The following is a 26784-nucleotide window of genomic DNA, read 5'->3' on the forward strand; positions in this document are numbered from 1 at the left end:
TCGAATGGTGCCACCCGGCGCTTCTGCAGACAGCTGAGCGCGGCACAGTGGCGCTGCTGTGGGCCTGAGTCCCTGGGAATATTCATGAGTTTTTCAAGTGCATTTCAGTGAACACAGCAGACAGATGGCGGGAGACGCGACTCCTTCTGCTTTGCCCCTTTGTCTAGGTTGAGTTCAGTTTTGAAGACCGGGGTCCTAGCGGATATGTGAGTGACAGCGTCCTGGGCAAGGGCACGTTGACGGGAGCTATTCCCAGCTTCCTCTGGCTCGGTCTAGTCACCCTCCTCTCTGGGCCCCAGTTTCCCGACTTGAAAAGGAAGGGGCTGTGCCAGATGGCCCCCGAGGCCTCTCCAGGCCTCAGCCTTGGCCCCCCGGTTGGTTCCAAGCAGGAGGAAGGGGTGGCTGTCACCAGGGGGTAACTTACTCCTGAGTAATTCCAGTTGTGGATCTTCACAGCCACTCCCAGCACTTGACTGGCTTTTTTGGGGAAGTGGAACCAGACACTTGTCCTTCACTTTGTGACCGTAAACTTGGATGCCCAGAGGAGCCAGGCAGGTCGTGTCAGTGAGCAAAGGCCAAAATGTGTAAGGAAGACGCAGTGCAGTGTGACGCCAGGCGCGGCAAAGTGCCGTTCCGCCCAGGCGTCAGAGGGTGGTGGGGACTGGGGCGTGCGGGCGAGCAGAGCTTCGTGGGCCTCCAGCGTGGCCGGCTCTTACAGTTCCTGAAAATAAATCAGGATTTCGGGTTTGTATGTCAAATTTTCCATTTTTAAATGTTCACCGAGACGTTTTAAAATATCATTGGGGCCAAAGCACAGCTGTGGGCCGAGTCGCCCAAAGACAGCTTGGGCATTTGCGACCCCTGTTTGACCTCAGCTTTACGGTCTGTGCCGGGGGTTGGTAAACTGTGGCCCGTGGGCTGAAACCCGATGCCTCCCGTTGCTGTGGACGAGCTGGGTGGAGGGCAGCTGCCGTTCGGGGATCGTCTGCGGCTGGTCCGGGCTCCGGCGGTGGGGCTGAGCCCTGACAGTGTGGCCTGCGGAGCCTCCGGCATGTACTCTGCAGCCCTTTGCAGAGCACGTGCGCTGCTCCCGGCCTACGGGGATGGGCCATGGAGGGGCAGGGGACACATCGTGGATGTGGAGCCAGAATGACCACATTCAGAGCCTGGCTCCGGGAACTCCCATTTAAAAAGCAAAGACAGTGTTTCCCTTTCCCCCTTTGGGAATCATCTGGAAGCGACAAGTGGAACAAGTGGAAATGCAGATGCCACCCCCCTTCCTACGTGGCGGGGAAGTTCAGTAGGGGTCGGAAGTGGGGGCAGGAGGCTCCGAGGGCGACAATGCCCAGGCTGCAGGGCGCAGGCGCAGCGGGGAGCAGGAGGGAGTGCGCACCGGGCGGTCGCCTGGACGGGACACCCCCCGGTCCCCGTGCAGCAGCCCGGAGGCCGCGTCGGCTGGTGTGGGAGCCTTCCCTGAGCGACCTGTTGGTTTTCGTGGCGGTCTAATGGATATAACATTGTATCAGTTTCAGGTGCACACAGTAAAGAGTCACTATTTGTATTTATTGTGATCACAGCAGGTCTAGTTAACATCTATAACCTCACATTGTTACAAAGTTTTCTTTCTTTGATGAGAATTTTTAAGATCTACTCTCCTCGCTACTTTCAGACACGCAACACAGTGTTAACTACAGTTTCCATGCAGTACATCACATCCCAGGACTTATTTATTTTATAACTGGAACTTTGTCTCTTCTGACCCCTTCACCCATTTCACCCACCTCATCTCCCGCCTCTGGTGACCGCCAGTCTGTTCTCTGTATCTGTGAGCTTGGTTCTTTTTGTTTGTTTAGATTCCACATGGAAGTGAGATAATACAGTATTTGTCTCTCTGTGTCTAGCTTATTTCACTTAGCATAATGCCCTCTAGGTCCATCCATGTTGTCGCGAATGGCGGGACTGTCTTCTTTTTTATGGCTGTGTAATATTCCATTGCATACACATTTTATTCATTCAGTCATCTCTGAGACCTAGTTTTATACAAAGTTTTGCTTTGTACAGTCTGGGCTGAGCATAGTCTCACAGGGACAACCCGTATTTTTAAGGAACAGTCTCCTGGGGAGGCAGGGTGGAGGAAGGAGCTCCGTGTGGGGTGCAGGCTTGTAGCCTCTGACCTTTGCCCACAAAAATGTCAAGTAAAGGCCAACAGAACTGACCCTCACTCACCGCTGTGTCCTAAGAACTGTCTTACGCTTTGGACTGTCCTGCACATGAATCTTGTATAAATTAATGGCTCAGGAAGAACGCTCCTCATGCAAAGATAATAGTAATAATCTATAAAGAATAACAGTCAGTAAGAACCAGCATGTTACCCTAAAAACACCAGGAAAGGAACAGGTAAAGAATAGGCAAGAGAAAATAGTTGCCACTAACCGGATGAAAATTTCAATCGTACAGAATGCCTTGAGTGAAAGAAGTCCTGGAGGCAACCCACCCACGCAGGCTTTGCTCTCAAGCCCCAGGGGCACAGACTGGGGTGGGCGGGTCCACAGCAGGACCAGGGGTAGTGGCCTGACCACTGGGGCTGCAAGGCTCGGGCCCTGTCTCAGCCCCAGCCCTCCTCTCTGTGCGCCCCCTGCGCCCTGCCGTGCTTTATCTGGGCAGGTGGCTCAACCAGTGGCGTCTGGGCGGCTCATACCAGCTCTGCCAAAGGTCTAGTTTTGTGGCCGGTCATTAGGTTGTTGGTAGGTTGAAACAGGCCCTCGTAGGAGTATTTACACCATAGATATTGGCAGATGCTACAGTTCAGGGCCGCCGCACCCACACCCCAGCCAGCTGTTAACCCTTTGGGCACATCACTAGTGCCTTTCAGAGCCCCCTCCTTCTCTCTCTGCCCCTTTACTAGCTTATGCTGGTCCTGGGTTTGAAAACAGAACTATACCCGTGGTCTAGAATCTCCACAGGCACCATCCCCCGTGAGTGGGTTCCCTTAAGGTCGAGCTTCTCAAAGTCTGGCAGGTGGCACAGTGCCTGGGGTTGTAACTATCTCCCTCTTCTCGATTCTCACTAAGAACAGTGATGTCTGCAGAGCTGTAATTTGGTGAAATAAGCAATGAATAGATTACAAAACTGGTCTGAATTTTCCAAATGAACACAACAAAGAAGTACTGGCTAGGGACCACTATTGTTGCTCCCTGCTGGGTGGGTCCAGGTTCTGAGTGTCCAGCGAGCAGAACTGGCTTTGGGCCTCTCCTCTCACCAAGACTCTGAGAGCCAGTTCTCACCAGCACCCTGAGGGTGGCGCTGTCCTCTGTCTGCCCGCACCTGTGACCCCTTTGGCCTCTCACCGATATGCTGCAGCAGAGGCAGGCGGAGGAAGTGGGGACTTGGTGGCTGGGCTGCCGGTGTGGGCTGGGTGGCCTCAGGCAACTTCCTTCACCTCTCTGGGCCTCTGCTTCCTCCTGGGGAACCTGGATGATCCTCGGGGACCTTGCAGGGTTTGAGGGGTCAGGTGGGACGGTGCGGCTGGCAGCCGGGAAGCACCACGCCTGCACATCAGGACATAGTTGTGGCGACTCTCGCTGATTTTGGTGCTGGGACAGGGCAGCTCACCATGGAAACAGAAATGGATTCACATGGCCACATCTTAAGCAGAAGTTCCTGTCCCGAAGTTCGATCTTAGTCCAGACACGAGGTGATGTGACCGGGTTGAGCCCTGGGAGGCTCCTAAGATGATGAAACTGGTGCATTCAGGTTGGGAGAGGCCCCTGCAGACCTGGCGTGTGACCTCGGGCGAGGCAGGTGGCCTCTGGGGGCCTCAGTGTCCTCAGTGCGCCTGGCCCGGAGGAGCAGGCCAGCTCCAGAGCGGGCCCTCAGGCCTCCTCGGGTGCTGTGGGGCCTGGCTGGCCCCCATCCGCACCCCACTTCTCAGGGGCTCCCCAGCGCTCAGACCCTTTCTTCTTGGACACGACTGGGTGTTTGTTTATCCCCTGACTGCACTCCGCTCGATCAAGAATCGACGTCCATGGTTTGAGTGCACAGTGAAGCTTCAAGGAGCTGGTTACACAGTATGAGACAGGTGATAAATTCAGCTTTTCATCCCTGTCAGAGCTGCTTGTTACAGAACCAGAAGCGGGACCGAGCGGCGGCTGCTCCGCAGTGTGTGACTCAGACTCAGAACCGCGTCGTCAGACCCGAGCCGCTCTGGCTGGTGTTTGTTTTTTTTATTAATCCCCGCCCGAGGATATTTTTTCCATTGCTTTTCCAAGAGAGTGGGAGGGAGAGAGAGAGAGAGAAACATGGATGTGAGAGAGACTGTTTATACTCGGTTAACACCATCTACTGGGCCCCAGGCCCCAGCACTCCCTTCAGCGTGCCCCGTGGTAGGCTGAGAGCACAGGGACCCAGTCACAGGTGACCGAGTCCTGGGAAATCGTAGGTTCTCAGCCGCCTCCGTTCCCTTAGCGGGCGGGAGTGAGGAGTGGGTGCAGGGAAGCAGCGGGGGGCTGCCCCTGGGGCCCGCAGGCAGGGCCGTGGCTGACACTTTGCAGAAAAAGTACACGGATCCCTGGGAGGGGACATCGAGTGGCGGCTCCGAACCCCGGGTGTGGCCGTGAGGGCCTGGCGGCTGCTCGGCTGGTGGCAGGTGGCGTGCTCTGGATCCACGCACGGGGAATGAGCTTCCCCTCACCCTCCTCACCGGGGCTTCGTGCTTGTGAAGGAGACATTGGCAGTGGGGCTTGGCAAGAAGCAAGCCATTTGTCACGGCTGCGTGCCAGCCTGCGCGTCGGCCCAACCTGTCCTTGGGAAGTCTTGCCCACCTGGTGATAACACAGTGCCCCAGAGGAGGCGGCATTATGGGCAGGAGGAATCGGGGGCTCCAGTCAGGAGTGGGTTGAACGGTGTCCCCCAAATTCATGCCCACCCAGAACCTCAGGACATGACCTTATTGGAAATCGGGCCTTTGCTCACGTAATTGCTTAACTTAAGAGGAGGGCACACTGGGCTGGGTGGGCCCTGAATCCAGTCGGTGTCTTTATGAGAAAAAGACAGACACACGGAGACACACAGGCTGAAGGCCTCATGAGGATGGGGGAGAGACCTGGCCCAGCCCCAAACTGTCTGAGTCGTTTCTTCTTCTGCAAAGTGAGGTGTTAGGTGGGAGCAGTGACACGTTTTCTGGGAACAGCCAGATAGCCTGTATTTTTATTTTTGTTAATCCTGACCCAAGGGTATTTTTTCCATTGATTTTTTTTTTTTTTTTTTGAGAGAGTGGAAGGGAGGGATGGGGGGTGAGGGAGAGAGAGAGAGAGAGAGACATCCATGTGAGAGACACATCGACTGGCTGCCTCCCGCTGGCTCCCCAACAGGGGCCGGGGGTCGAGCCTGCACCCGAGGTACCTGCGCTCGGCCCGAATCCAACCCGGGACCTTCTAGTGAGTGGGTGATGCTCTAACCACTGAGCACACGGGCCAGGGCCAGAGAGTCCGTATCTTAGACTTTGCTGGCCACATACAGTGCCTGTTGCATATTTTCCTTTGCTTTGTGGTCGTCGTTAGCTGTTTGTTTCACAGCCCGTTAAAAAGGCAGAAACTGCCTGGCAGCTGTGGCTCGGTGACTGAGCGTCGACCCGTCAGCCAGGAGATCGCGGTTCTGCTCTCGGTAGGGGCACATGCCCGGGTTTCGGGTTCGACCCCCAGTGGGGGGCGTGCAGGAGGCAGCTGATCAATGACTCTCTCATCACTGATGGTTCTCTCTCCCTCTCCCTTTCCCTTCCTCTCTCTGAAATCAATAAAAACATATTAAAAATAAAATAAAAAGGCAGAAAACATTCTTGATCTTGGGCTGGATCTGGCCCTGGGGCTGCAGTTCTGTCTGTAGGGAGCCCGGCCACCCGTCAGGCCAAGTGGCTGTGGATTCTCCTGTGGGTTCTGCCGTGGGGGCCACAGGCTGCCGAAAGGGAGGCGAGACCGGAGCCCCAGGTGCTGGTTCTCTCACCTGTCGGAGGGACGGTGCCTGGTTTTCCCGAGTGAAGGCCGCGGGGACAGCGCCAGGCGGGCGCGTGCCTCTCAGTCTTCCTGCTCGGCCTGTCTGTTCACACGTCACTCCCTGGAGCTGGGCACAGGGCCTGGCACGTGGCGGGAGCACAGGGCAGGCTTGTTTGAAGAATGAAGGGGCCATTCTGGAAGCCGTCTCTGGGTCGACCGTCCCTGAGGTCCCTCCGTCCTAACGGTGACTCCCGCGGTGACTTCCCTTCGGGAGGCTGGTGCTCTGCTGAGTCCCCTGCGCAGCCTGTGGTGGCAGAGGGGAGAGCCAGCCGCAGCGCAGTGTCTGCCTGGCGCGCGGGCCGGAGGGACGATCGGTGCCCCAGCCGAGAGACATGCTGGGCCCAGGCTTGGCCCCGAGATGCAGGATCTAGAGAAGACAGGAGTGACCTTGGGAGCAGCTCGAGTTGGTGCCGGGAGCACGGAGTTTGCAGTCAGACAGGCCTGGGTTTGGATTCTGGCTTTGCTGCCTGGCAGCTGTGTGACCCCGAGTGAGTGTCTTAACATTGCTGGGCCTTGGCCTCCTCTCCAGGTCAGGGCATGCCCTCCCTGTGGGTGCGTCCCGAGGGTGGGGGAGGTGGGCACGCATATAATCAGTATAGAAATTATTGAGATATTTCACATTCTGTTTTTCGCACTGAATCTTTTAAATCTGGTGTGTGTTGTATGCTTGCAGCCCATCTCGGTTTGGACTAGCCCCATTTCAGGGGCCCCGGGGCCACATGTGGCGGGTGGACACTGTACAGGGCATCGTGGCTCTGAATGGTGACTTTGCTTTATATTCTTTCAATGTATTTTTACCCACTTTTGAATAGTTTAAAATAGTTTAAGGACTTTTCAGTTCATTGTCTAAGACAATGACTTCAAAATGCTGGGTTTCCAGTAATAAATGCTCATGAAATCATTAAGTCCATTGTCCCAGACTCTCCGTGTCCTGTTTTTGCTGGGTCCTTGTTGGCCAGGTAGACCATCATCAATGCTCATTTCTTTTCTTTTTTTAAAAAAATATATCTTTATTGATTTCAGAGAGAGGAAAGGAGAGAGAGAGAGAGAAACATCAATGATGGGAGAGTCATTGATCGGCTGCCTCCTGCACGCCCCCGACTGGGGATCGAGCCCGCAACCTGGGCATGTACCCTGACCGGGAATTGAACCCCGATCTCCTGGATCCTAGGTCGACGCTCAGCCGCTGCGCCACGCCGGCCGGGCGATGCTCGTTTCTGATTAGTGAGTGTGCTGGTTTTCTGGGGCTGCCATATTGTATTTCCTCAAACTCAGTGGCTTAAAACAACAGGAGTGTTTTGTTTGGTTGGTTTTTACAGTTCTGCAGCCAGAGGCCCGAGGGAGGGCTGTGTTCCCTCCGGGTCGCTCGGAAAGAAGCCGTCCTCGCTCCTTCCAGCTTCTCAGGGCTGCCCGCGTTCCTTGGCCTGTGGCCGTGTCAGTCCAGTGTCCGCCTTCCTTGTCACGTTGCCTCCTCCGCAGTGCGTCCCTTCTAAGGACGCTCGTCACTGGGTTTAGGGTTCACTTGGATAATCTAGGCTGCTCTCCTCTCAAGGTCCTTCACTTTACTACACCTGCAAAGACCCTCTTCACAAATAAGGTCACGCTTACAGGTTCTGGGGATTGGAGGGTGGACACACCTTTTGCAGGGCCACCTTTCACCCCACCGCAGTGGGACGTGAGGTTTTGACAGTAAGAATGAAGAAGTGAGGAAGACGAGACGGTTTTATCTTTCTCAGGTATGAAATGCAGACGATAGTAATGGGTTATGACAGGCAAATCCTCAGCGTCCTTTCTCAGTGTAACGGGAGACGCTGGCCCACGTGGGCTGGGGTTGGGTCACTTCGGCCAGGGCTGGACGTGAGCGAATTTGATAAACAAATCTGTCAGACTCACAGAGGGAGGCAACCGAAAGACAGCAGAAAGGGAAGGACGTCTTAGATTGTTCAACAATAAACACGGTGCCCGGCCGGCGTGGCTCAGCGGTTGAACCAGGACATCGCGGTGCGATTCCCGGTCAGGGCGCATGCCTGGGTTGCAGGCTCCGTCCCCAGCAGGGCTGTGCAGGCAGGAGGCAGCCCATCCATGATTCTCTCTCAGCATTGATGTTTCTCTCTCTCTCCCTCTCTCTTCCTTTCTCTGAAATCAATAAAAGACACATTTAAAATATTAAAAAAAATTGCCCGGCTGGGCGTGGCTCAGCGGTTGAGCGTTGACCTAGGATCCAGGCGATCGGGGTTCGATTCCCGGTGAGGGCACTTGCCCGGGTTGCGGGCTCGATCAATGACTCTCTCATCATTGATGTTTCTCTCTCTCTCTCTCTTCTTTCCTCTCTCTGAAATCAATATATATTTAAATAATAATAATAATAAAATATAAAAAAAATTAAAAATTAAAAAAATAAATATGGTGCCCGGCCAGCGTGGCTCAGAGGTTGAGCGTCAACCTATGAACCAGGGTGTCGGTTCGATGCCCAGTCAGGGCACATGCCCGGGTTGCAGACTCGATTCCCAGCAGGGGGCGTGCAGGAGGCAGCCGATCAATGACTCTCTCATCATCGATGTTTCTTTCTCTCTCCCTCCCTCTCTCTGAAATCAATAGAAAATATATATATATAAAAAGAATATATTTAAAAATAAATAAATCGCCACGGGGTAACACATAGTGCGCTCTGGAAGGGCTGGGCTCCGCCAGCACTAAGCAGGGCTCAGTGTCCTCATCGTGACCGTTTACGTGCGTATCACACGCCCCGTGTTACTGAGCGAAGGATGATAGCTAGACTGAGGGGAAAGGAGACTCCTGCCCAGATACAAAGCAGAGGGCGCCCTGAATCCCTGTCACCCAGTGGGGCTGGACCACAGCAGCCCGCCCTAGGGGTTCTCGGGGCGCCAAGGCGATGCCGGCTCCGTGGCCGCGCGTGTTCACGCCCGCTCCATGTGCCCGTCCTTCTGTCTGGCCATCAGGATGGCGCTAATCGGGGCTTGCAACCGAGGTTTCCTTGATGTTGGCACGTCGGCATCTGGATTCCAGGGGAGCTGCTCCCCAGGCCCAGGCCCTCCCCGGTGTCAGGGGCCCTGCCCGGCCCCGCTAACCGCCCCGGGGGCCGGGGACTTGCTGATGAGCCCGGGACGCCATAAGCGGTACGAGTGCGTCTGCGTTACTGCTGGCGTGGGGCTGCCCTTGGGATCCCTTCCCGCCTTTAAACTGGGAATTCTCCCTCTGCCTCTGAGTCGGAAGAGGCTCCTGTCCTCGCTGTGGCGTCCGTTTATCCCTCCACCCCCCCCCCCATCTGTGTCGTTCGTTTTTTCAGCGAACCTCCCTGGAGGGTCCGCTGAGGGCCAGCGTCCAGAGCTTGCTGGACACAAGGTGGGGAGGGAAGCAGGGCTGTGGGCCCGACCTCTCCTCTCGGGGGCTCCGTGACCTCGGGGAATTCCTTCAACCCGTCTTGCTTGGTTTCCTCAGCTGTGGAATGAGACGAATGTACGGTTAGCTGAGCCCCAAGAGCTGCAGGGGCCCCTCAGAAATCCTGGGATCTGCTTTTCCTGACTTGGTCATTCTCAGGCGGAGGGGACTGAGCTGGAGGGATTCTTACGGGAGGCCCGTCCCTCCCCTCGCCTCCCCTCGCCCACCCTGTTGGCACCACTGCTTCGTGGATCTAGAATAGGTTGTGTCCCCGACAGGGTCACCAGGTTTAGCAAACAAATGGACAGTTTGCCCCAAATAAATCTGATTTCAGAAAACAAATTTTTTATAGGGTACGTATGTCCCGTATCATGTTTGGGATATACTTACATGAAGAATGATTGCGTCCTGGCTTTTACATGGCAACTCCGGTCCCTGGGCACGTTGCAGAATTTCTGGTTGCCCGGTCCAGCCACCGCTGCCCACTTTACAGATAACCGAACTGAGGTCCTGAGTGGCCGAGCACCAGAGCCGAGGCTGGACAGCGAGGTGGTGGTGGTCCAGGAGGGAGCCGGGCCCCCTGACTCCCCCCCCCCGGGTGGAATGGCAGAGTGGAGCCCCCTGGGTGAGAGGTGGTTGTGTGTTTGACCCCAGGACTAAAGGATCGCTCCGAGGCATCGGGTCCGAGCTCGGAGAGGGGTCAGCGATGGCTTCCAGGGAGCCGGCCCCTCCGCAGCCTCACTCAGCCCACGTTTCTCGTAGTGGCCACACAGCTGGAATCAGGGTTGGGACTTAAGTGCGATTTTGTTTCTATCTATTTTTTTTGCATCAAATGAAACTCGGGGGAGCCGAAGAAGACAGGGGTTGTTCTTACCATTCTCGGCTTCAAGCCAGCCCGTCTCCGGCTCCCCCGAGGGTCTGTCCCTGCGGAGGAGCCACCTGCCCCTGTAAGTGACGCCTCCCTTTACTGCCCCGCACGGTGGGCGGTTCCCGCAGCCCCCCCAGCTGTGGGAGATGCGGCCGCCTTCCCGCCGAGAGCGGTAATTGAAGTTCTCTGACTGCTCTGCGGTTCTAATTAGCCCGAGTGACTCCTGCCTTGGTTCACGGCTCCTCCGCCTCCTGGTTTACCAGCTGGTCCTAGAAGGTGTGAGTTAGTCAGAGAGCAAGGGGATGCCTGCATTTCCTTGACCGAGCGGGTCTTTCTCAGGGGTTTGCTCAGGGCCTCCCCGAGGGGTGGCGTTTGAGGCCCCATCCGCTTCCTCCGCTCGGCCGCCATCCGCCCTGGGATGGGGGCTCCAGCCCTGCACACGTGTGCCCCTTCCCACCCGCATTGCCCCCTCCTCCTGGAAGCCATCCCTGACCCCTGGCTGGGCCCTCAGTTACCGTGTCTCCCTCCACTGGCCGCGCCACTCGGTTCTTGTTTATACCCCTGACTCCCCCAGGAGGCTGGGGCCTCCTGAGGGCGGGGTCTCCGTGTCTGGTTCGCTCCGGGCCGCGTGTGGAGGCGCAGCGTGTCTGCTGGGACGGGAGGAGGGAGAGCGTTACCGGCGGGGTCTGGGCCCGGGGGTCCGCCTAAGGCCCGCCGCAGTGTGTGGGTGCTTGACTTCCTGCGGGGTGATTGTGAGGGTATGTTTATTAAAGCTGGAGACAGTAAAACCAAGGAAGGGCTTAAGGTAGGAGAAGCAACAGGGGAGAGAAAGTCAGGGAAAGGGGGCCTCGGAGACAGGCTCCGGGGGTTAGCCCGGGTCGAGCTGCTGCTGCTGGCTGCTCCTCTGGTTGCAAGTCTCGTGGGGTCACGTAGCGTTTAGGAGAAAAACAGCAGAGATACGAGGCCTGGGCTCTGGTGAGAGGCCGCAGTGGCTCCTCGGTCTTGAGGCTTTTTTTTTTTTTTTAATTGATTTCAGAGGGAGGAAGGGAGGGGCAGAGAGAGATAGAAGCATCAATGATGAGCGAGAATCAGCGATCGGCTGCCCGCTGCACAGCCCTGCTGGGGATCGAGCCTGCCACCTGGGCACGCGCCCTGAGCGGGAATCAGACCAGCGACCTCTTGGTTCATGGGTCAGCGCGCAGCCACTGAGCATACCGGCCGGGCGTCTTGAAGCTTTTTATTTTTCTTCCGCCAGCTGGAATCCTAGGGGAGGTCTCAGGCTAGAGTCCTAACAGGATATTCATTAGCTTTTCAGGTGTGTCCTTCAGGATGTTGATTCATCAAAATAGAGGGGTCAGGGATTATTTTCTGGTTGGTGAGTTTCATTTTTCAAGAACATCATCAAGAATGTCATTGAAGAGGAACAGGGACCAAGGCGGGTCTGCCCCCGGGACGGTCTGGAATGTGTAACCGTTTGCTCCTAAGTGTCCTTCGTTGGGGAAGATAAAACCTTGTGGTTTATCAGCTGGCTGGAAATTGCTCAGATTGTTTGGCCTTAATGATTTTGTCTCAGTTTCCCTTATTCCACGTGTCAAGGAGCTTCCCTCGCTTCTAACTGTCCTGCCTCAGGGAGCAGGGATCCTGGGTGGGAGGAGGGGTTGAGTGGTCGGGGCGCAGGGCACCAGGCGGGGGGCGCCCTGGGACTCTCCATGGAGGTGCGTGCCCAGGCCGGGCGGGGGCAGGCGAGGCTGACAGCGGCTTGGCCAGCTTTGCCAACCATGACCTCAGCACCCAGCTCAGTGCCCGAGCCCATCTCCCTCCACACCGAGAACAGACACAGGCTTGGCAAGGGGTCTGATGGACACACTGATGTGATGAGGCCTGAAAGGTGTCCTGTCAGCAGGCCAGTTGGCCCCACTCGCCCGCCTGCCGGCTGGGGTGTGAGGAGCCGGCTGTGTCCTGCGCCGGGGATGTGCCTGCGGGAGCCAGCGCGGGGAGGACCGAGCCAGCCCAGGCCAGCTGCCCGGACGCCGGCCGTCGGTCTGGATCAGCCCCAGGCCCCCACCCTCCTCCACACAGCGGCCCCTCATCCTGACAAGGGACAGCACAGTACCGTTTGCAGAGCCCTCCAGCATGGGCAGTTCTTGTCCCCATCACACAGATGGGGAAACTGAGGCTCAGAGAGGTGAAATGACAGCCCGGAGAGGGTAGGATGCAAAGCCGGGACCCTAATGGCAAATTCCCCACATCTCAAACCCTCTCTCTGCCTTTGTCTCATTTATTAATTCTTACCTCCCCCCTTCCTCTCATATCCAGAGAGTTCTAGGATCTGGTTTGGATGCATTATCATAATAACCTAGTACCTACTGCAGCTGACAGTTTTTGAGCAGTTTTCCATTGCCAGGCATTTGGTATTTGTTGTGTCATGAAATCGTGACCACCCTGAAAGGACAGCGTTAGACCCATTTCAGAGATCAGAGCAGGCTCAGAGAGTGTCTGTAAGTTGCTGAGAATCGGGCAGCCGTGAAAGTGGGGTCTCCCGTCCCAGCGTGGTCAGTGCTTCACCAGTGGCTGTCAGACCTCAGCACACCCCGGGGGGCCTTGTCAATTGCAGGTTCCGGGCCCATCGACTCTGATCCAAGGGTCTGGACGGGACCCTGGGAGCCCCCGTCTGCAGGAGGGAAGCCAGGGGACTGTGTGGTGGGAGCTTCAGGAGACTGTGTGGCAAGGGAGCAGCGGGGAGCAGGTGGGCTTCTCGGTCCCCGTCACCTTGACCCTGTAGCTGCTGGCCTCGGCCACCTGACCACCTTGAGGGCCCAGGGGTCTGATTGAGGGGCGGCCCCTGGAGGGCTGTGCTGGAGCCCGATCTGGGGTGTCACCGCTGCTGTGAGCACAACCCGACCTGGCCTAGATTCAAACCCCGCGGCCTGGCTGGGTCCTGGTCACCACAGGCAAACCCTCAGCTGCTCAGCCCCGTCCCCAGGCCCATCTGCCTCTGTGCCGGCCAGGCCAACAGCTACTCAGCGGGGGCTGTCTGGCCTGGCAGGGGGAGCTGGCAGCCACAGCCCTGGGCCTTGTGGGGCACCCACCGAGGGGGCAGCGCTGGTCCCCACTTTCTCTGGCTCTGGCTGCCCCCTCAGCTGGCAGAGGTGTGCGAACCGTGGTCAGGGTCAGGGGCCATTCCTAGGCTCCCCCCCAGGCCCTCTTCGGGGGACTGGGTTTTCTAGGCTCCCCTCTGCCCCAGGCCCTCTTCAGGGGACTGGGATTCTTCTGGAAGGGAATGGGGCCCATCTTTAAATGCATCGTGATCCCAGTGGAATATTACTCAGCTGTGAAAAGGGTTGATAATGGCTACCCTACGACCTGGCGAACCTTGCAAACGTGAGGCAGAGTGAGAGGCCACAGTGGCGTGGCTCCAGTTAACACGAGCGTCCGGGAGAGGCACGTCCGCGGTGCCGGGAGGCGTGGGAGTGACTGCTGAGGCCCAGGGTTTCTCGTCGGGGTGGTGGGAACATGCAGAATTAGTGGGGATGGTTGCATAACACAGTGAACATACTAGAAACCAGTGGAGTACACACTGCACAGTGCACAGGAGGACCCGGGGGTCAGCTGTTCCTCTGACCTGTTCTGGTCCCAGGCGTCCCCAAGTCCCGGAGCAGGTTCTCGGGGCCCCACACAGTCCTGGCTCTCGGGACTCACTCCCTCTGCTGTTCTGCCCCCTCCTTAGGGCACCTCTGCTGAACCTGGGGTTGGAGCCTCTGTCCCCTTGCTGCCTCACACTGTCCCCATCCCCAGGCCTGTCACAGGCCTAGCATGTGACTCTGGGATACAAAAAAAGGAAGTAGCTGTTGGCGTGGAGGACTTGGCGGCTTCCCTGGAGGAGCGACACTTGAGCTGAGACCTGGGGAGTGGTCAGAACAGCCTGGGTGACCCCTGAAGGGCGGCACTGTGGTCAGTGCAGCGTAGATGAGGCACATGTGTGTTGGGGGAGGGGAGTGCGCATCCCACTGCAAAACTGGTCCACAGCTTGAGCTTTCTCTGATCAGGAAAGTCTTTTTAAATGCCTTCCCCACCTCTAACAAGCGGTAATAACATACACGGCAGAGCTGGACGGGACGGCCATGTATGTGTTGAAGGCGCTGTGATGTGTCTGTGCCCACATCCCCTTGTCTCAGCCAGCGCTGCTGTGTAACAAACAACTCAGAGGGGTCTTCTTCCCAAACCCTCTCGCCTCTATCATCTCACGGGAGCTTCTAATCCTGGGCAGATGCAACTGTACCCATGCTACAGATGGCAAAACTGAGTCTCGTGGACGTGGCGTGACCAACCCACGGCCGCGCAGCTGAGGTGCTGGAGCCCAGATCCCACCAGGACTTCTGACTGGCTCTAGAACAGCTCAGGGGGCTGTCGCCAGGCAGGGACTCCATCTCCCCAGCTGCCAGTAGAAATCTCAGTCCCATCTCCCTCGGTGGCTGGAGAGTCAGAGGAGGCAGGAGTCTGAAACTGAGGTATACATTGCAAATTGCCTGCGGACGTTCAGTGTCTGTTACTGTGGTAACCGCCCAGCATTTATGGACCACGCTGGCTCTGGGTGCCGATGGTTACACTGCCACTCTAATTTAATAGCACTGTTATTTCTCCATCATAAAAATAATATAAATTATGCATATGCCCAAAGTCATCAAACCATATACATTCAATGCATGCATTTTTTGCACACCCATTCTACCTCAGCAGAGCTATTAAAATATACATTCACTACAGAAAACCTAGAAGACAGAAAAGCAGAAAGGGAAGGGAAAAGATTCAATTTCAGTCACCTCAAAGCCTTTTCTGCTAACATGGGGGAAAAGTCCCTTCCAGGTTTTTTTCTCTCTGCCCGGTTTGTTTGCTATTTGACGTGGCTGTGATCACTGGTCTATATAATTAAAAACGTTTTATATATAATTTTATATCCTGCGCTTTCCCCCTTAGGGGGTGATGATAGGAAATAGCAAGCACCAGTGCCGCGCCTGGGACCCCCAGCACGCCGGGCCGCGGCTCTGGCACCAGGCTCTCCTTGTCTCTGGGCCGGGACAGGCTGTGTCCCCCCCCCCAGGGCAGTGTCAGCAGCAGGGCCTGGCCATTCCCAGTCGCACACTCCAGAGCACTCCCCAAAGAGCTGCCCCCCTTGTCTTGTCTTGTTCTTAAGTTTAATGGGATGTGCTTTTCTCGAGGTAGATGGACACGTCGCGCCCATCTGCTTCCGAAACACCTCCCCCCTCTTTTCTTTCCGGGCTAAGCTGGCATTTACCTGTGGCTCAGGGGCAGTGGGGGTGGGGCAGCCACCGATTGGAATGGAAAATGCGTTTATTGAATAAAAGCGGGAAAAGCACTTCGAGGCTAAGAGAGCAGCTCTGGAGACAAAAGGTAGCCAGTGCTTTTGAGAAAAGCAAGGAGCCCAGAGCCGGGTGGACCGGTGGGGAGTGGGGAGGGGAAGGGGGGGCTGGGAGAAGGGGTCCGTTGCCTTTCACTGGGTTAACATCACAGAGCTCCCTGGCGCTGGACACTGAAGGTTTTAATCGTGCACCTGCTGATTCTGCTGGTCTGGGCTTGCTTGGGGTGGCTTGGCTGGGGTCTGTCACACCCAAGACCCCATCCTTTCCCTGGGGCCCAGGGGCTGGGCTGGGTAGGTCCTTCTCCCGGCAGCGGCCAAGGCCCAGGTCTGTGGCCTGTCTGCTCGTGTGCCCCAGTCCCAAGCAAATCACGGGGCCCAGCCGAGTTGGGTGGGGGCAGGTGACTTGGCACCCGGTGGTCAGCAGTGCTGGGTTCTGTGGACAGGTGCAGGAGAGGGGGGAGATTTGGGCTCCTGATGTGGTCTGTCTCTGGGGACCTCAGGTCGCAAACAGCTTTGGGCCGCCCTGGGGCCGCAAACAGCTTTGCTTTACTCTGAGGTAGGAAAGGGAGCCCCTGGAGCTTTGGAGCCGGCTCCCTCTCGCTGTAGACTCTGGTGTAGAGGCTAGTCCGCAGCCGGGCAGGGAGGGAGCCAGGAGAGCCTAGGAGGCTGCCTCGGTCACCCATGTGGGAGAGGCAGGGAAGGGCCAGTAGGATGAGAGGGAGAGGGTGTTGGGGTGACTCCAAGCCTTGGGCCGAGCCAGCAGAAGGATGGAGCTGCCATCATCTGAGAGTGGGGACGGCCACAGAGGAGGGGGGTTGGGAGGGATCAGGGCCAGGATTCGGTTTGGGGACCAGTGCAGAGTTCTGGGCAGAGACACCCCATGACTCAGGTGAACCGTCACCCTGGCAGATGTAAGGAGAGCAGAGCAGGAGGTGGGCCAGCTATGTGCCCCACCTGAGGCCCCGGGGAGGCATGGTCAGATCTCTGGTTTGTTTGAAAGTAGGTCCATTGTGTTAAAGTCACATTAGAGATTCCTGGGACTATAGATTCCCCAGCAGGACTGTGAAGGTCACAGGGGGTCCCCTCCATGGGGAGTGGGGGGCAGGGAGGGGTATAGTTGGTCTCACTGGCTTGAAGAGTTGGGCTGATGAGTGTCAGATTTGCATCCCTGTCACCTGGTTGGCACAGGAGGAAACCCTCAAATTGCCCTGGAAGGAGGCAGGAGGCAGGAGAGTGAAGCCCCCCAAGAACCCATCTCTGTCCTGCAGCCAGGGTGCGGGGCAGTTGGCCCCTTGTCAGTGCTCCCCACCCCTCGGGCTCCTACTGCCTGATGGTGGCCCTGCTCTGGGGGGAAGGGGTGTGAGGTGGAAGGTTCTGTTGACCGGCACAGTACCGGGTCCTGATGAGCCCTGCCTTCCTGTCTGTCCCCTCCCCCAGCCGATATCATCTCTACTGTGGAGTTCAACCACACGGGAGAGCTGCTGGCCACAGGCGACAAGGGTGGCCGGGTCGTCATCTTCCAGCGGGAACCAGAGGTATGGCGGGCCCTGGAGGGTGGGGGCTTTATCCTGCAGGGTGCCCCCTGCTGTCCCCCCTGGGGAAACTGGCCTCCTTCCCAGCGGGATCCCAGAGCTGCATGGAGAGCGTGCGCTGGGGGCAGGGAGTCCTCCGGGTCCACTCAGTAGGTGCTTGTTGATTGCTCACTGTGTCCTGGACCCCAGAGAAACAGGACAGGCAGAGCCCCTGCTGCCCCGAGCCTGGGTGAGCTGGCACTGTCTGGCCACCGCTGGGAGGGCGGAGGGCTCTTCTGCAGCTGTGGGCCAGCCCGTCAGGCGGGGTTGGCGCTTTTGCTTGGCCCTGGGCCCTTGCCCCAGCGACCGTCGTGGTCAGAGCCTCAGCCTCTGCCTCTGCATCAGACGGACCCCATCGGAGGGAGTTACACTTAGTGGACACGTGGCCTTGGCAGGTCCAGTCACCCCTGAGCCTCCACTTGCTGACCTGTAAAATGGGGAGAGCCATGGCAGCCAACACAGGGGCCTCGAGGATTGAAGGAGATGAGGCGTGAGACACATTAGCTCAGTGTCCGGCACATAGTAGGTGCTCAGTAAACATGAGCTCGCTCGTTACTGTTTCCCTTGCTAATAGGCAAAGGAAGAGCTGGGGCTTGGCCACAGCCACACAGCAAGGAGGTTTAAAGAGTAGGTTTCCTGTGACCCTTGGTCGGATCCCGGGCATTGGGGGCAGCCGATCGCCACGGCCGCCGGGCCCTCCTTGGGCTTCACCCACCCCGGCCCGGCTCTGTGCCTGTTCCCACCCACCTGCCGCCCTGAAGCCCAGCCCCCGGGTTTCCTTGCAGAGTAAGAATGCGCCCCACAGCCAGGGCGAGTACGACGTCTACAGCACCTTCCAGAGCCACGAGCCCGAGTTCGATTATCTCAAGAGCCTGGAGATAGAGGAGAAGATCAACAAGATCAAATGGCTCCCGCAGCAGAACGCCGCGCACTCCCTGCTGTCCACCAACGGTGAGGCGGCGCCTGCGTGCGTGTGCGTGTGCGTGCGCCTGAGTGTGCGCGCATGTGTGTGTGCCTCTGTGCATGTGTGCACATGTGCATGTGCTGGAGCATGTGCGTGTATGTGTGTGTGTGTGTGTGTGTGTGCATGTGCGAGTACCCGAGCGTGTGTGCATGTGTGTGCATGTGTGCTGGGGCATGGGTGTGTGCCTCTGTGCATGTGTGCCTGTGTGCACGTGTGAGTGTGCTGGAGCATGTGCATGCATGTGTGTGTGTGTGTGTGTTTGTATGTAGAGAGAGAGCTTTATTTTAAGGACTTGGCCCATGTGGTTGTAGAAACTGGTAAGTCCAAAACCCGCAGGGCAGGCAGGACACCCAGGGAAGAGCCGATGTAGCAGCTGAGTCTGTTTTCTTTCCAGGCCTTCAACTGTTTGGAGGAGGCCCACCCACTTTAGGGAGGCTGAAATGCTTTACTCTGTGGATTAAACTTCATCTAAAAAGACCTTCACAGGGACATTCACACACATTTGACCAAATATCTGGGTACCTGTAGCTTAGCCAAACTGACAGAAAATTAACCATCACAGCTCCTCAAGCTTACTCTTTGGATGTTCTTGGTGGGAGTCCAGAGAAGTGAGGCTGCTGGAGAGCTGTGTGCTGTGTGCCGGACGGCAGGGCGCTGCTCAGGAATCACACGGGCTCCCCCCTGCTGTCCCCCAGTGAAGGGCTGACAGATGTGGGAAGCGCGTCCGCGCAGTCTTCCTGGAAATCAGTGTAGAGGCTGCTAACTGGCTAGAGAAGGCAGACGGATGGCCCATTTGCAGAGATGTCCCATACGCAGGGACGTCCCATACGCAGAGATGTCCCATATGCAGGGACGTCCCTCACGCAGGGATGTTCACTGCGCCCATTTATATGGGAGAAATTGGGAAGCACCCATGTGTCCGAGCACAGGTGGTGGCCGAGTAACCTCTGGGTCGCGCGTCTGTGTCCAGGGTACGAGGGTGGATGTTCCATCGTGTTCACCACGGGTCTTGTTTCACGCGGTTCTGCTTTTACAGATAAAACTATCAAGTTGTGGAAGATCACGGAACGAGATAAGAGGCCTGAGGGCTATAACCTGAAAGACGAAGAAGGGAAGCTCAAGGACCTGTCCACGGTGACGTCGCTGCAGGTGAGGCGCGGCCGCGGGGTTCCGCAGGCGGGAACGTCCGTTTCCTACGTTCAGTGATGAGGATTTGGGGCCTCGAAGGGCCCTTGAGATTTGAGCCACAGCCAGGTTCAGATCCTGGCTGCTCTGTGCCTCAGTTTCCTCCCCAGCCAAGGAGGGATGACCGTCCTCTCCTGGGCTCGCGGGCACGGGGGGAGGTGCTGCAAGTCCGGACGGAGCTTCTCAGCGGCCGCTGAGGGCGGAGAGCAAGTCTTGCAACCCCTTGTTACACAAAGAGGGAAACTGAGGCCCAGAGAGAGTCAGGAACTCGCCCGAAGCTGCCCAGCTGAGGGGCAGAGCCGGAGGAGAACCGTGGGCTGGGCGGAGCGGATCCCGAGCCCTGTGCGGAGGGGCAGAGGGAGGCCTGGAGCTGGGACGTGCAGCCGTCACGGAGGCTCAGCTTAAAAGATCGCCTTTGGTTCGCAAACCGCCCCCCACTCCACGCACTGTCCTGGGTGGGGGTGGGCATTTCCCTGCTCTGTGCCTCAGTTTCCTCACTTTTTCTGAAACGACTTCGCTGGCTCGCCAGGAAGCCTCCAGCGGATTGTCACAAATATGAACTAACGATCAGTGTTGTTCCCAAGAAGGAGAAATAAACATTTAAACACCGTGGCCTCTAAACGGCAGGCAAATTACACAAATAAATCCCGAGCAAGCGGGGAAGCCAATTAGCTTTGACGTAGAGCCACGGGAGTGATGGTGCTCCACCCCCACAGCCAGCCCCAGGAAAGTCTACAAGGGTTTCCTCTGGTGGGAAAGACGCAGTTATCACCTCCTGATGGGCCTGGCATTTGCGGCAGAGCCATGGCCGCGGGAATCCCCTTTATTTCCCTCCCAGCATCTGAGATTTTCTTGTGTGTCGCACACATCCTAGGACGGCACGTAACTGTAAACTGAGGAAGGGGGAGGCACGTGGGCCTTTCCTGCCCCTCCTCTCGGACAGGGAGGCGCCCGGCACAGTCACTCTGGGTTCCAGTCCTGACTCTGTCATTTCCTGACCCCGTGACTTAGACAAGTCAGGTTCATGTTGGCATCCAGCCTTCTTGCCAGTGACGTGGGGATGGCAGTGCCAGCCACCATTTCCTGAGCATCACGCCCAGGCCAGGCCTGGGAGAGACCGATGACGTCCTGACTGTCTGTCTGTCCGCCTGTCCTTACACCTTTGAAGACCTCGCAGTTCACTGGAATGACGCCCAGCAGTGTGTGTTGAGCCCTAATAGAGATGTGGGCGGTGTGCTGGGGTGTCCAGGGGGTGTGCCACCCCTACCTGCCAGGAGGGCTGCACTTCGGGGGGCAGTTGCCTCTGGATCTTGCAGGAGTCAGGGTTCACTGGGTGTCCAGAGGGGGCGAGCGGTCCAGGCTGAGGGCGAGGAGGGAAGCCGAGCCATGCATCCGGCGCTGTCTGAGGGACTCCTCACAACAGCCCTCCGCGGCGGGAGGCCCCATGGGGTAGGCTAGCACTGGCGGCTCCTACAAATGACCCCGGCATTGTAGGGCCGGGCGCGCAAAATGTATTCCTCGCTCCTAGAAAGGTGCAATGTGGGTGTCCCCGATTGGCACACGGCTGCTCTGCAGGGGCACAGCCTCCTTCCATTCCATGCACCTCCATCCCCAAAGCTGGGGTCCTCCCCTTCCTTCAGTGGCAGGGGAAAGAGGGTAGAGAAGGCACCCCCACCTCTTTACCACCCGGGCCCTTGTGCCAGGCATCACTGTGCTCATGCCCCATTGGTCAGAACCAGCCACGTGGCCACGCCAGCTGTCAGGGCCACTGGGAAGTGTAGTCCTTGTCCGGGCAGCCACGCCGTCTTCCAGCCCTGGTGGAGGGGATGCAGATGTTTGGTGGAGAGTCAGCAGATTCTGCCCTGGCATCTTCTCATTCCATTTTAGAGATGAGGAAATTGGGGTGCAGAGGGGTTCAGTCACTTATTCAAAGTCCCATAGTGGCTCAGAACCAATCCCAGGAGGCCAGGCAAGGGAGGTGGGCTTTCCCGCAGGCTGGCGGTGATGGGCATTGGCCACTGGCGCTGCTTGTTTCTGACACATGCGGGACGGATGCCCGCTGGGGGACTCCAGCCCCTGGTTCCGATCATGTGGCCCTGCTGTGGCCGCCTGGCCGGTGGCCTGCCCCCTGCAATGGCCCTGCTCTGACCTACCCCCTGCTCTGTAGGTGCCTGTGCTGAAGCCCATGGACCTGATGGTGGAGGTAAGCCCTCGGAGGGTCTTTGCCAATGGCCACACCTACCATATCAACTCCATTTCCGTCAACAGCGACTGTGAGACGTACATGTCTGCGGACGACCTGCGCATCAACCTCTGGCACCTGGCCATCACCGACAGGAGCTTCAGTATCCTTCTGGCCGCAGCTCCGTCAGCGTCCCCCACGGCGGCTTCTGGCGGGGGGTCGGGGTTGGCTTGCTTGTGAGCGGGCCGCTTTGGGGGCTTCTGCTTCCTTCATCTTCGGTGTGTCCAGTGTGTGAATGAAGCCCAGACGTGAGGCCTTGCTGAGTTAATTATGAGCACTTTAAAACCACGCTGTGAGGGTTACCTTTGGCCCCTCGCCTCCTCCAGGGTGGCCGTCACCCCCATCAACCTAGGACCTCACCAGGGACGGAGGAGAATATAAGGTCCTGGGGCCAGCCCTCCTGGAGGAAGGATGGCTGCCCCACCTGAGGCCGTCCACCAAAGGCTCCTCTGGACCCTCCCCCTGAGGTCCCACCCAGGGCTTAGAGTGACAATTGGGGTGTCAGGAGCCCAGCCGGATGGAGTTGGGGGGCCCTGTTTGGTGGCCCCGTGTCTGGGGCAATAGGGGCAGTAGGATTCACTTCAGTGCCCACTCACTGGTGAGGAATGGACATGAGCATGGGCCTGGGGCAGGACTGAGGCTTGGCCCAGCAGGGCTGCAGTGGACAGAGCTGGTAGGTGCTAGGCTGTCACTCTTTATTTTTTAAATTTTTTTAATATATCTTTATTGATTTCAGAGAGAGGGCAGCAGAGGGAGAGAGAGAGAGAAACACCAATGATGAGAGAGTCATTGATCGAGCCTGCAACCCGGGCATGTGCCCTGACCGGGAATCGAACCCTGATCTCCTGGATCCTAGGTTGATGCTCAGCCGCTGAGCCACGCCCGGCCGGGCCTAAGCTGTCACTCTTTTGAAGACTGGTCATCATCATCATCATCATTACAGTGAGGCTCTTGTCCAGCATTAACACATGTTAACATGAACTCATTCCATCCCCACAACAACCCCGAGGCAGATACAATCATGACCCTTCGCAGATGAGGAAACTGAGTCACAGGGAGCCCACGTGAACTCGCTCAGAGCCCACTCCTAGCAAGCGTCACACCTCCAGCCCCGAGCCTGCGTTTCCAGCTCTGACACCAGGCTGCTCTTTGAAGACCACCACCCAGGTGTATGTCAAGGAGACGCTGTTCCGGCGCTTGAGTTAGACCAAGGCCCCTCCCTCCTGGAGCCGACGGACCATAACCCACTGACGTAATAAACCAGTTAAAGGTCCAGCAGGCCAGCAGGTGATCAGTGGCGTGCGAGCGAGCGGACCCGCAAGCCTGGTGGCGCGCCTTTGCCTCTGGCCGTGGTTGGCCGAGGCTGCAGGCGTGGCCGGGGGAGAGAGCCAGGGCAGCGGTTTTGCCAGGACATGGGGTGGATGGTGTACGCAAGGGAGTGGAAATAATGTTTGACTCTGGAGCTAAGTCAGCCGAGGTGAGGGCTAGTGACAGGAAGGGAGCATGAGTGGACTGGGGGTCTCCCTGGGAACCGGGGGGCTTCCCTGGCTGCAGACCCTGCCTGTGTGGAGCCTCTGATTTTGTGAAAATGAATTGTTAGTTGACCAGATGTAAAAGCGCCGGCCCTTGGAGATGGAGGAGCGGGAGCGAGTGTGTTACTCTGCTGCAGGGTGCGGAGTGGGGCTCCCCCAGCCCTTGCTGTAGACCTGAGTGCCAGCGAGGCCGACGGAGGGATTGGGGGAGTCTCCAGGGCCTGTGGTGACCGCGCAGAGCTCCCCTGATCAGATCGGTTCATCAGGGAATCACCGGCAAGTGGCCTCCACGTGGCCTGCTGCTGCTGCTTGTCTGCCAGTGAGAGGACACAGGGGGCCTGGCACCACCCCATGGAGCCCAGCCTCTGCTGGCAGGGAAGGTGTCAGGACTGTGGGTTGAGGTGCGATCGGTGGTGGGTCAGATAGCAGCCGAGTGATGAGGAAAGGTGTTTCATTTCCGGGGGGGGGAGGCCAGAAAGCTGTGACCGGCGCCGAGCTGGGGAGCTGCTCCGAATTTGAGACACCCTGTGAACAGGTACCTCCCGGGGGACTTGGGACCTGGGGGCCCCGTGCCTCTAACTCTGGCTCTCCGGTGCCTTGACTTGTCCCAAGGCTGCGGTTCAGTCCTCGAGGCCTCTGGGAATTTTCTGCTGCATTACCGTCTCCTTGTGTCCAAACAGTAACACTTTCCACCTAAGCAGAATTAATTTTTAGCAAAGGTTTTAAAGAGAAAGGAAATTTTGTTTAACAGGGGAGAAAGTGGGCATTGGTTTGAGCGTTTGACAGGAGCAAAGCTAGCAGTGCCTTACCCTGCCCCAAGGCTTCCTGTTAGGGGCCCCCCATCCTCCCTCTCCGTCGCCCGCAGAATGAAGAGAAGTGCCAGGGCCTGCCGTTCTCCCCCGATGGCTCTGGAGTCATGTCCTCTCCAGCCCCGTCAGAGGCTCAGCTCCGGCCACACCATTCCTGCCTGGCCGTTGCCTGAATCCCACCTTGCCCAGCCCGCCGGCCCACCGCGGAGCCCTGAGAGTGGCTCACCGGACCCTCTGTGACCACGTCAGCCCCCTGCTTAAACCTCTCAGCCTCTCCCCCGTGTCCTGCGGCTCTTGGGGACTGGCCCCCCACCTCCCCCGGGGCCTGGGCAGCAGGCTTGCCCACACCTCAGGCCACTGGGCTTCCCTTCATGTCCCAGGGCGGGGCCACTGCTCTGCCTCCTGCTGGTCCTTCTCTGACCATCCGTCTCCCTCTCATAGCCGGGCTGGCTCCTGTTTGCCCCCTTTGCTCGGTCGCCTGTGCCATGCCCACTCTGTGCCCCTCCCTGGCTGGTCAGAGCCCCTCTGGGCCCAGCCTGGCCCCCTTCCCTGCCACACTGGGCTCTCCTCGTCTGTTAATATGACCGCCTCTCCCATTTTCTGGTGAAACCCTTGGCATTAGGAACCCAGTCTGTGCCGTCTCTGTGTCCTCACACAGTGCAGGGCCCAGCACATAGTAGGTGCTTGTGAGGGTTGAAGATGGAGCGATGAGGCTCACGGTTTCCACCCGGCCTAGGGATGTAGACACCTCCCTTTAAGTCTGGGCTCCAGGGCGCTCGGCTCCCAGACACTGCAGAGGCGCAGCCTGGGTGCTGGGGTCTGGAGCACCGGGGCTCAGGTTCATCGCTTAACCTCCTGGGCTGTCAGTTTACACGGGTGTAAACTGGGCCAAATTCCTTAAGGCAAGGACATTTGTAAGGAATGAAATCGGTCACAAAAAGGGCCCGGGACTATTCAGGCCCCAGCAGGCGGCCGGCATTATTTTCCGTCTTAAACAACAGCCCCCTGGGCTATTTAAGGCTGGCTCTCAAAATTCCTGCATCTTCTGTTTTTTTGGCCCAGTGCCGTCTTCACATCTCTTTAAACCACCCCTCACATGCTTTAATACCAACATTTTGAGACCGTTGGGCAGCACTGGGTGATTTTCTCGAGTTCGATGCATCTTCGAGGTAAAGATGCGCAGGCGGCCTCAGCCAAGGGGCCTCTGCTTTATTTTTATTAAGGGAGGGCTGTAAAGCTGAGACTGAGCTTTCTTCCCCCGAGGGGTTTCTCACGGTGGAGGCTGGCATTACACCGGCCCTCAGCCTGGAACAATGTCTGATTCCCACTGAGGGGCAGGTCCTGAGTGAGGCTGGGTGGTGGGGCAGAGGCTCCCAAGCTCTCCAGCACACAGCGGCCTGAGGCCCGGGCTTGTCCCGCAAGCAGGGGACAATGGAGGGGACCGGCCAAGGCCCCTGCAGCTGCCAGGCTCTCCACTGCCCGGAAAACCTAGAGCCCGGGGTCCAAGCTGCTTCTGTTGCTCACTCACGAGCGACCTGCCAGTCACTCAGCCTTTCTGACCCTCTCTGTCCCATCCGTTCAGTGGGTTTGCCTCCGGTGCTGGGGCTGGGGGTGGGCTGCCGGCAAGCAGACCCACGACCCACACTGGCCCCGTCCGGCCTGTCTCGCTTCATGCCCCCACAGAACCACTGTGCAGAGAAGGAGACAGGTCCATCTGCTCAGAAATGCCCAAGTCTGAATCCTCAAAAGCAGTTTTCCGCTCAGAAAACCTGTGATTGAACCTTGAACCTGCTGCTCTGGGGCCTCAGGAAGGCCCCAGAACTTCCGCGGCAGCCGAGCGAGACTGAGGGGGAGACAGTGCTGCCCACGGTGCTGACGCCGCTGGGAGCGGCAGGGCCCTGCGGGGCGGGCACCCTCACCCCCTCCCGCACCACCCGCGCCTCTCACCGAGGACCGACTGCGCCAGACGGCGTTCTAAGCACCTGCAACTTACTAACCGATTTCATCTCGGCGACACTGAGGAGTAGGCCTTATTAACACCCCCCTTTACGGGAGGAAACCGAGCCGCAGAAAGGTGAGGTAACTAGCGTGCCCGAGGGCCCGGCTGGGCCGCGGCAGAGCCTGGGAGTCGGCTGGGCCCTCGGGAAGGTGGTGCAGTCGTCCTTCCCACTCCCGAGATGAGCTCCGAGAAGTGGGTGCGCTTGGCCCCAGCCCCTCCTCGCGCTGGTCACTCAGGCTGCCCACCCAGCCCTGTTGCCGGGATGATGTTTCTGGCTTTTGTTTTAGATCCCGAGGGGAAGCAGGCGCTTTTCACACCATTACCGGGCAGACCGGGGCCGTTCTGTAACAGGTGGCTGGGTGCACGGCCCCGCAGCTGGGTTTCTGACGTTTCCTCTAATGGTGGGGACGCGCCGTTCTCTGGCGCTTCCCATCCCTTCCCAACAGGCCCCTAACGCTCCTGATTAAACCCATCGATCCCAGGCTGCAGCCCTGCCCCCCCCCCCCCCCCCCCAGTGCTCCGGCCGCCTGCCTCTCAGCGCCTCAGCCTCCCCCTCCCTGTCATGTCCGTGCAACACGCCGGCACCGGCCCTCCGCCAGGTAACGCTGCTCACTCAGGCCTCGGCTTATTGCCTTTGCCTCAGCGGCCCCTCCCCAGGTCTCCAGCCCAGCTCCGGGCCTTGTTAAAATCCCACCGTGTGCACCCTGAGTGTCCCTCCTGGAGTGTCAATCGGGCTGATGGCTTTGCTACTGGGCTAGGAGCCCGGGAAGTCGGGATGGGGCTGCTTTGCC

At 58.1% G+C, this 26784-nt stretch overlaps 2 protein-coding genes across 3 annotated transcripts in view; one reads left to right on the top strand and one right to left on the bottom strand.

Annotated features, from left to right (window-relative positions):
- Window positions 1–26784, bottom strand: part of STK32B (serine/threonine kinase 32B) — a 616411-nt gene that overhangs the window by 36751 nt on the left and 552876 nt on the right. The window lies entirely within an intron of this gene.
- PPP2R2C (protein phosphatase 2 regulatory subunit Bgamma) overlaps window positions 1–26784 on the top strand; it is a 69753-nt gene that overhangs the window by 23360 nt on the left and 19609 nt on the right. For both annotated transcript variants that reach the window (XM_081149275.1, XM_081149276.1), the window contains exons 2-5: window positions 17129–17226; window positions 18048–18213; window positions 19263–19375; window positions 21579–21756. In XM_081149275.1, coding sequence (XP_081005401.1) covers window positions 17129–17226; window positions 18048–18213; window positions 19263–19375; window positions 21579–21756 — 555 coding nt within the window. The remainder of the gene's footprint in view (window positions 1–17128; window positions 17227–18047; window positions 18214–19262; window positions 19376–21578; window positions 21757–26784) is intronic.

The sequence above is a fragment of the Miniopterus schreibersii genome (genome assembly GCF_964146895.1).
Source record: "Miniopterus schreibersii genome assembly, chromosome: 1".
NCBI classification, from domain to species: domain Eukaryota; kingdom Metazoa; phylum Chordata; class Mammalia; order Chiroptera; family Miniopteridae; genus Miniopterus; species Miniopterus schreibersii.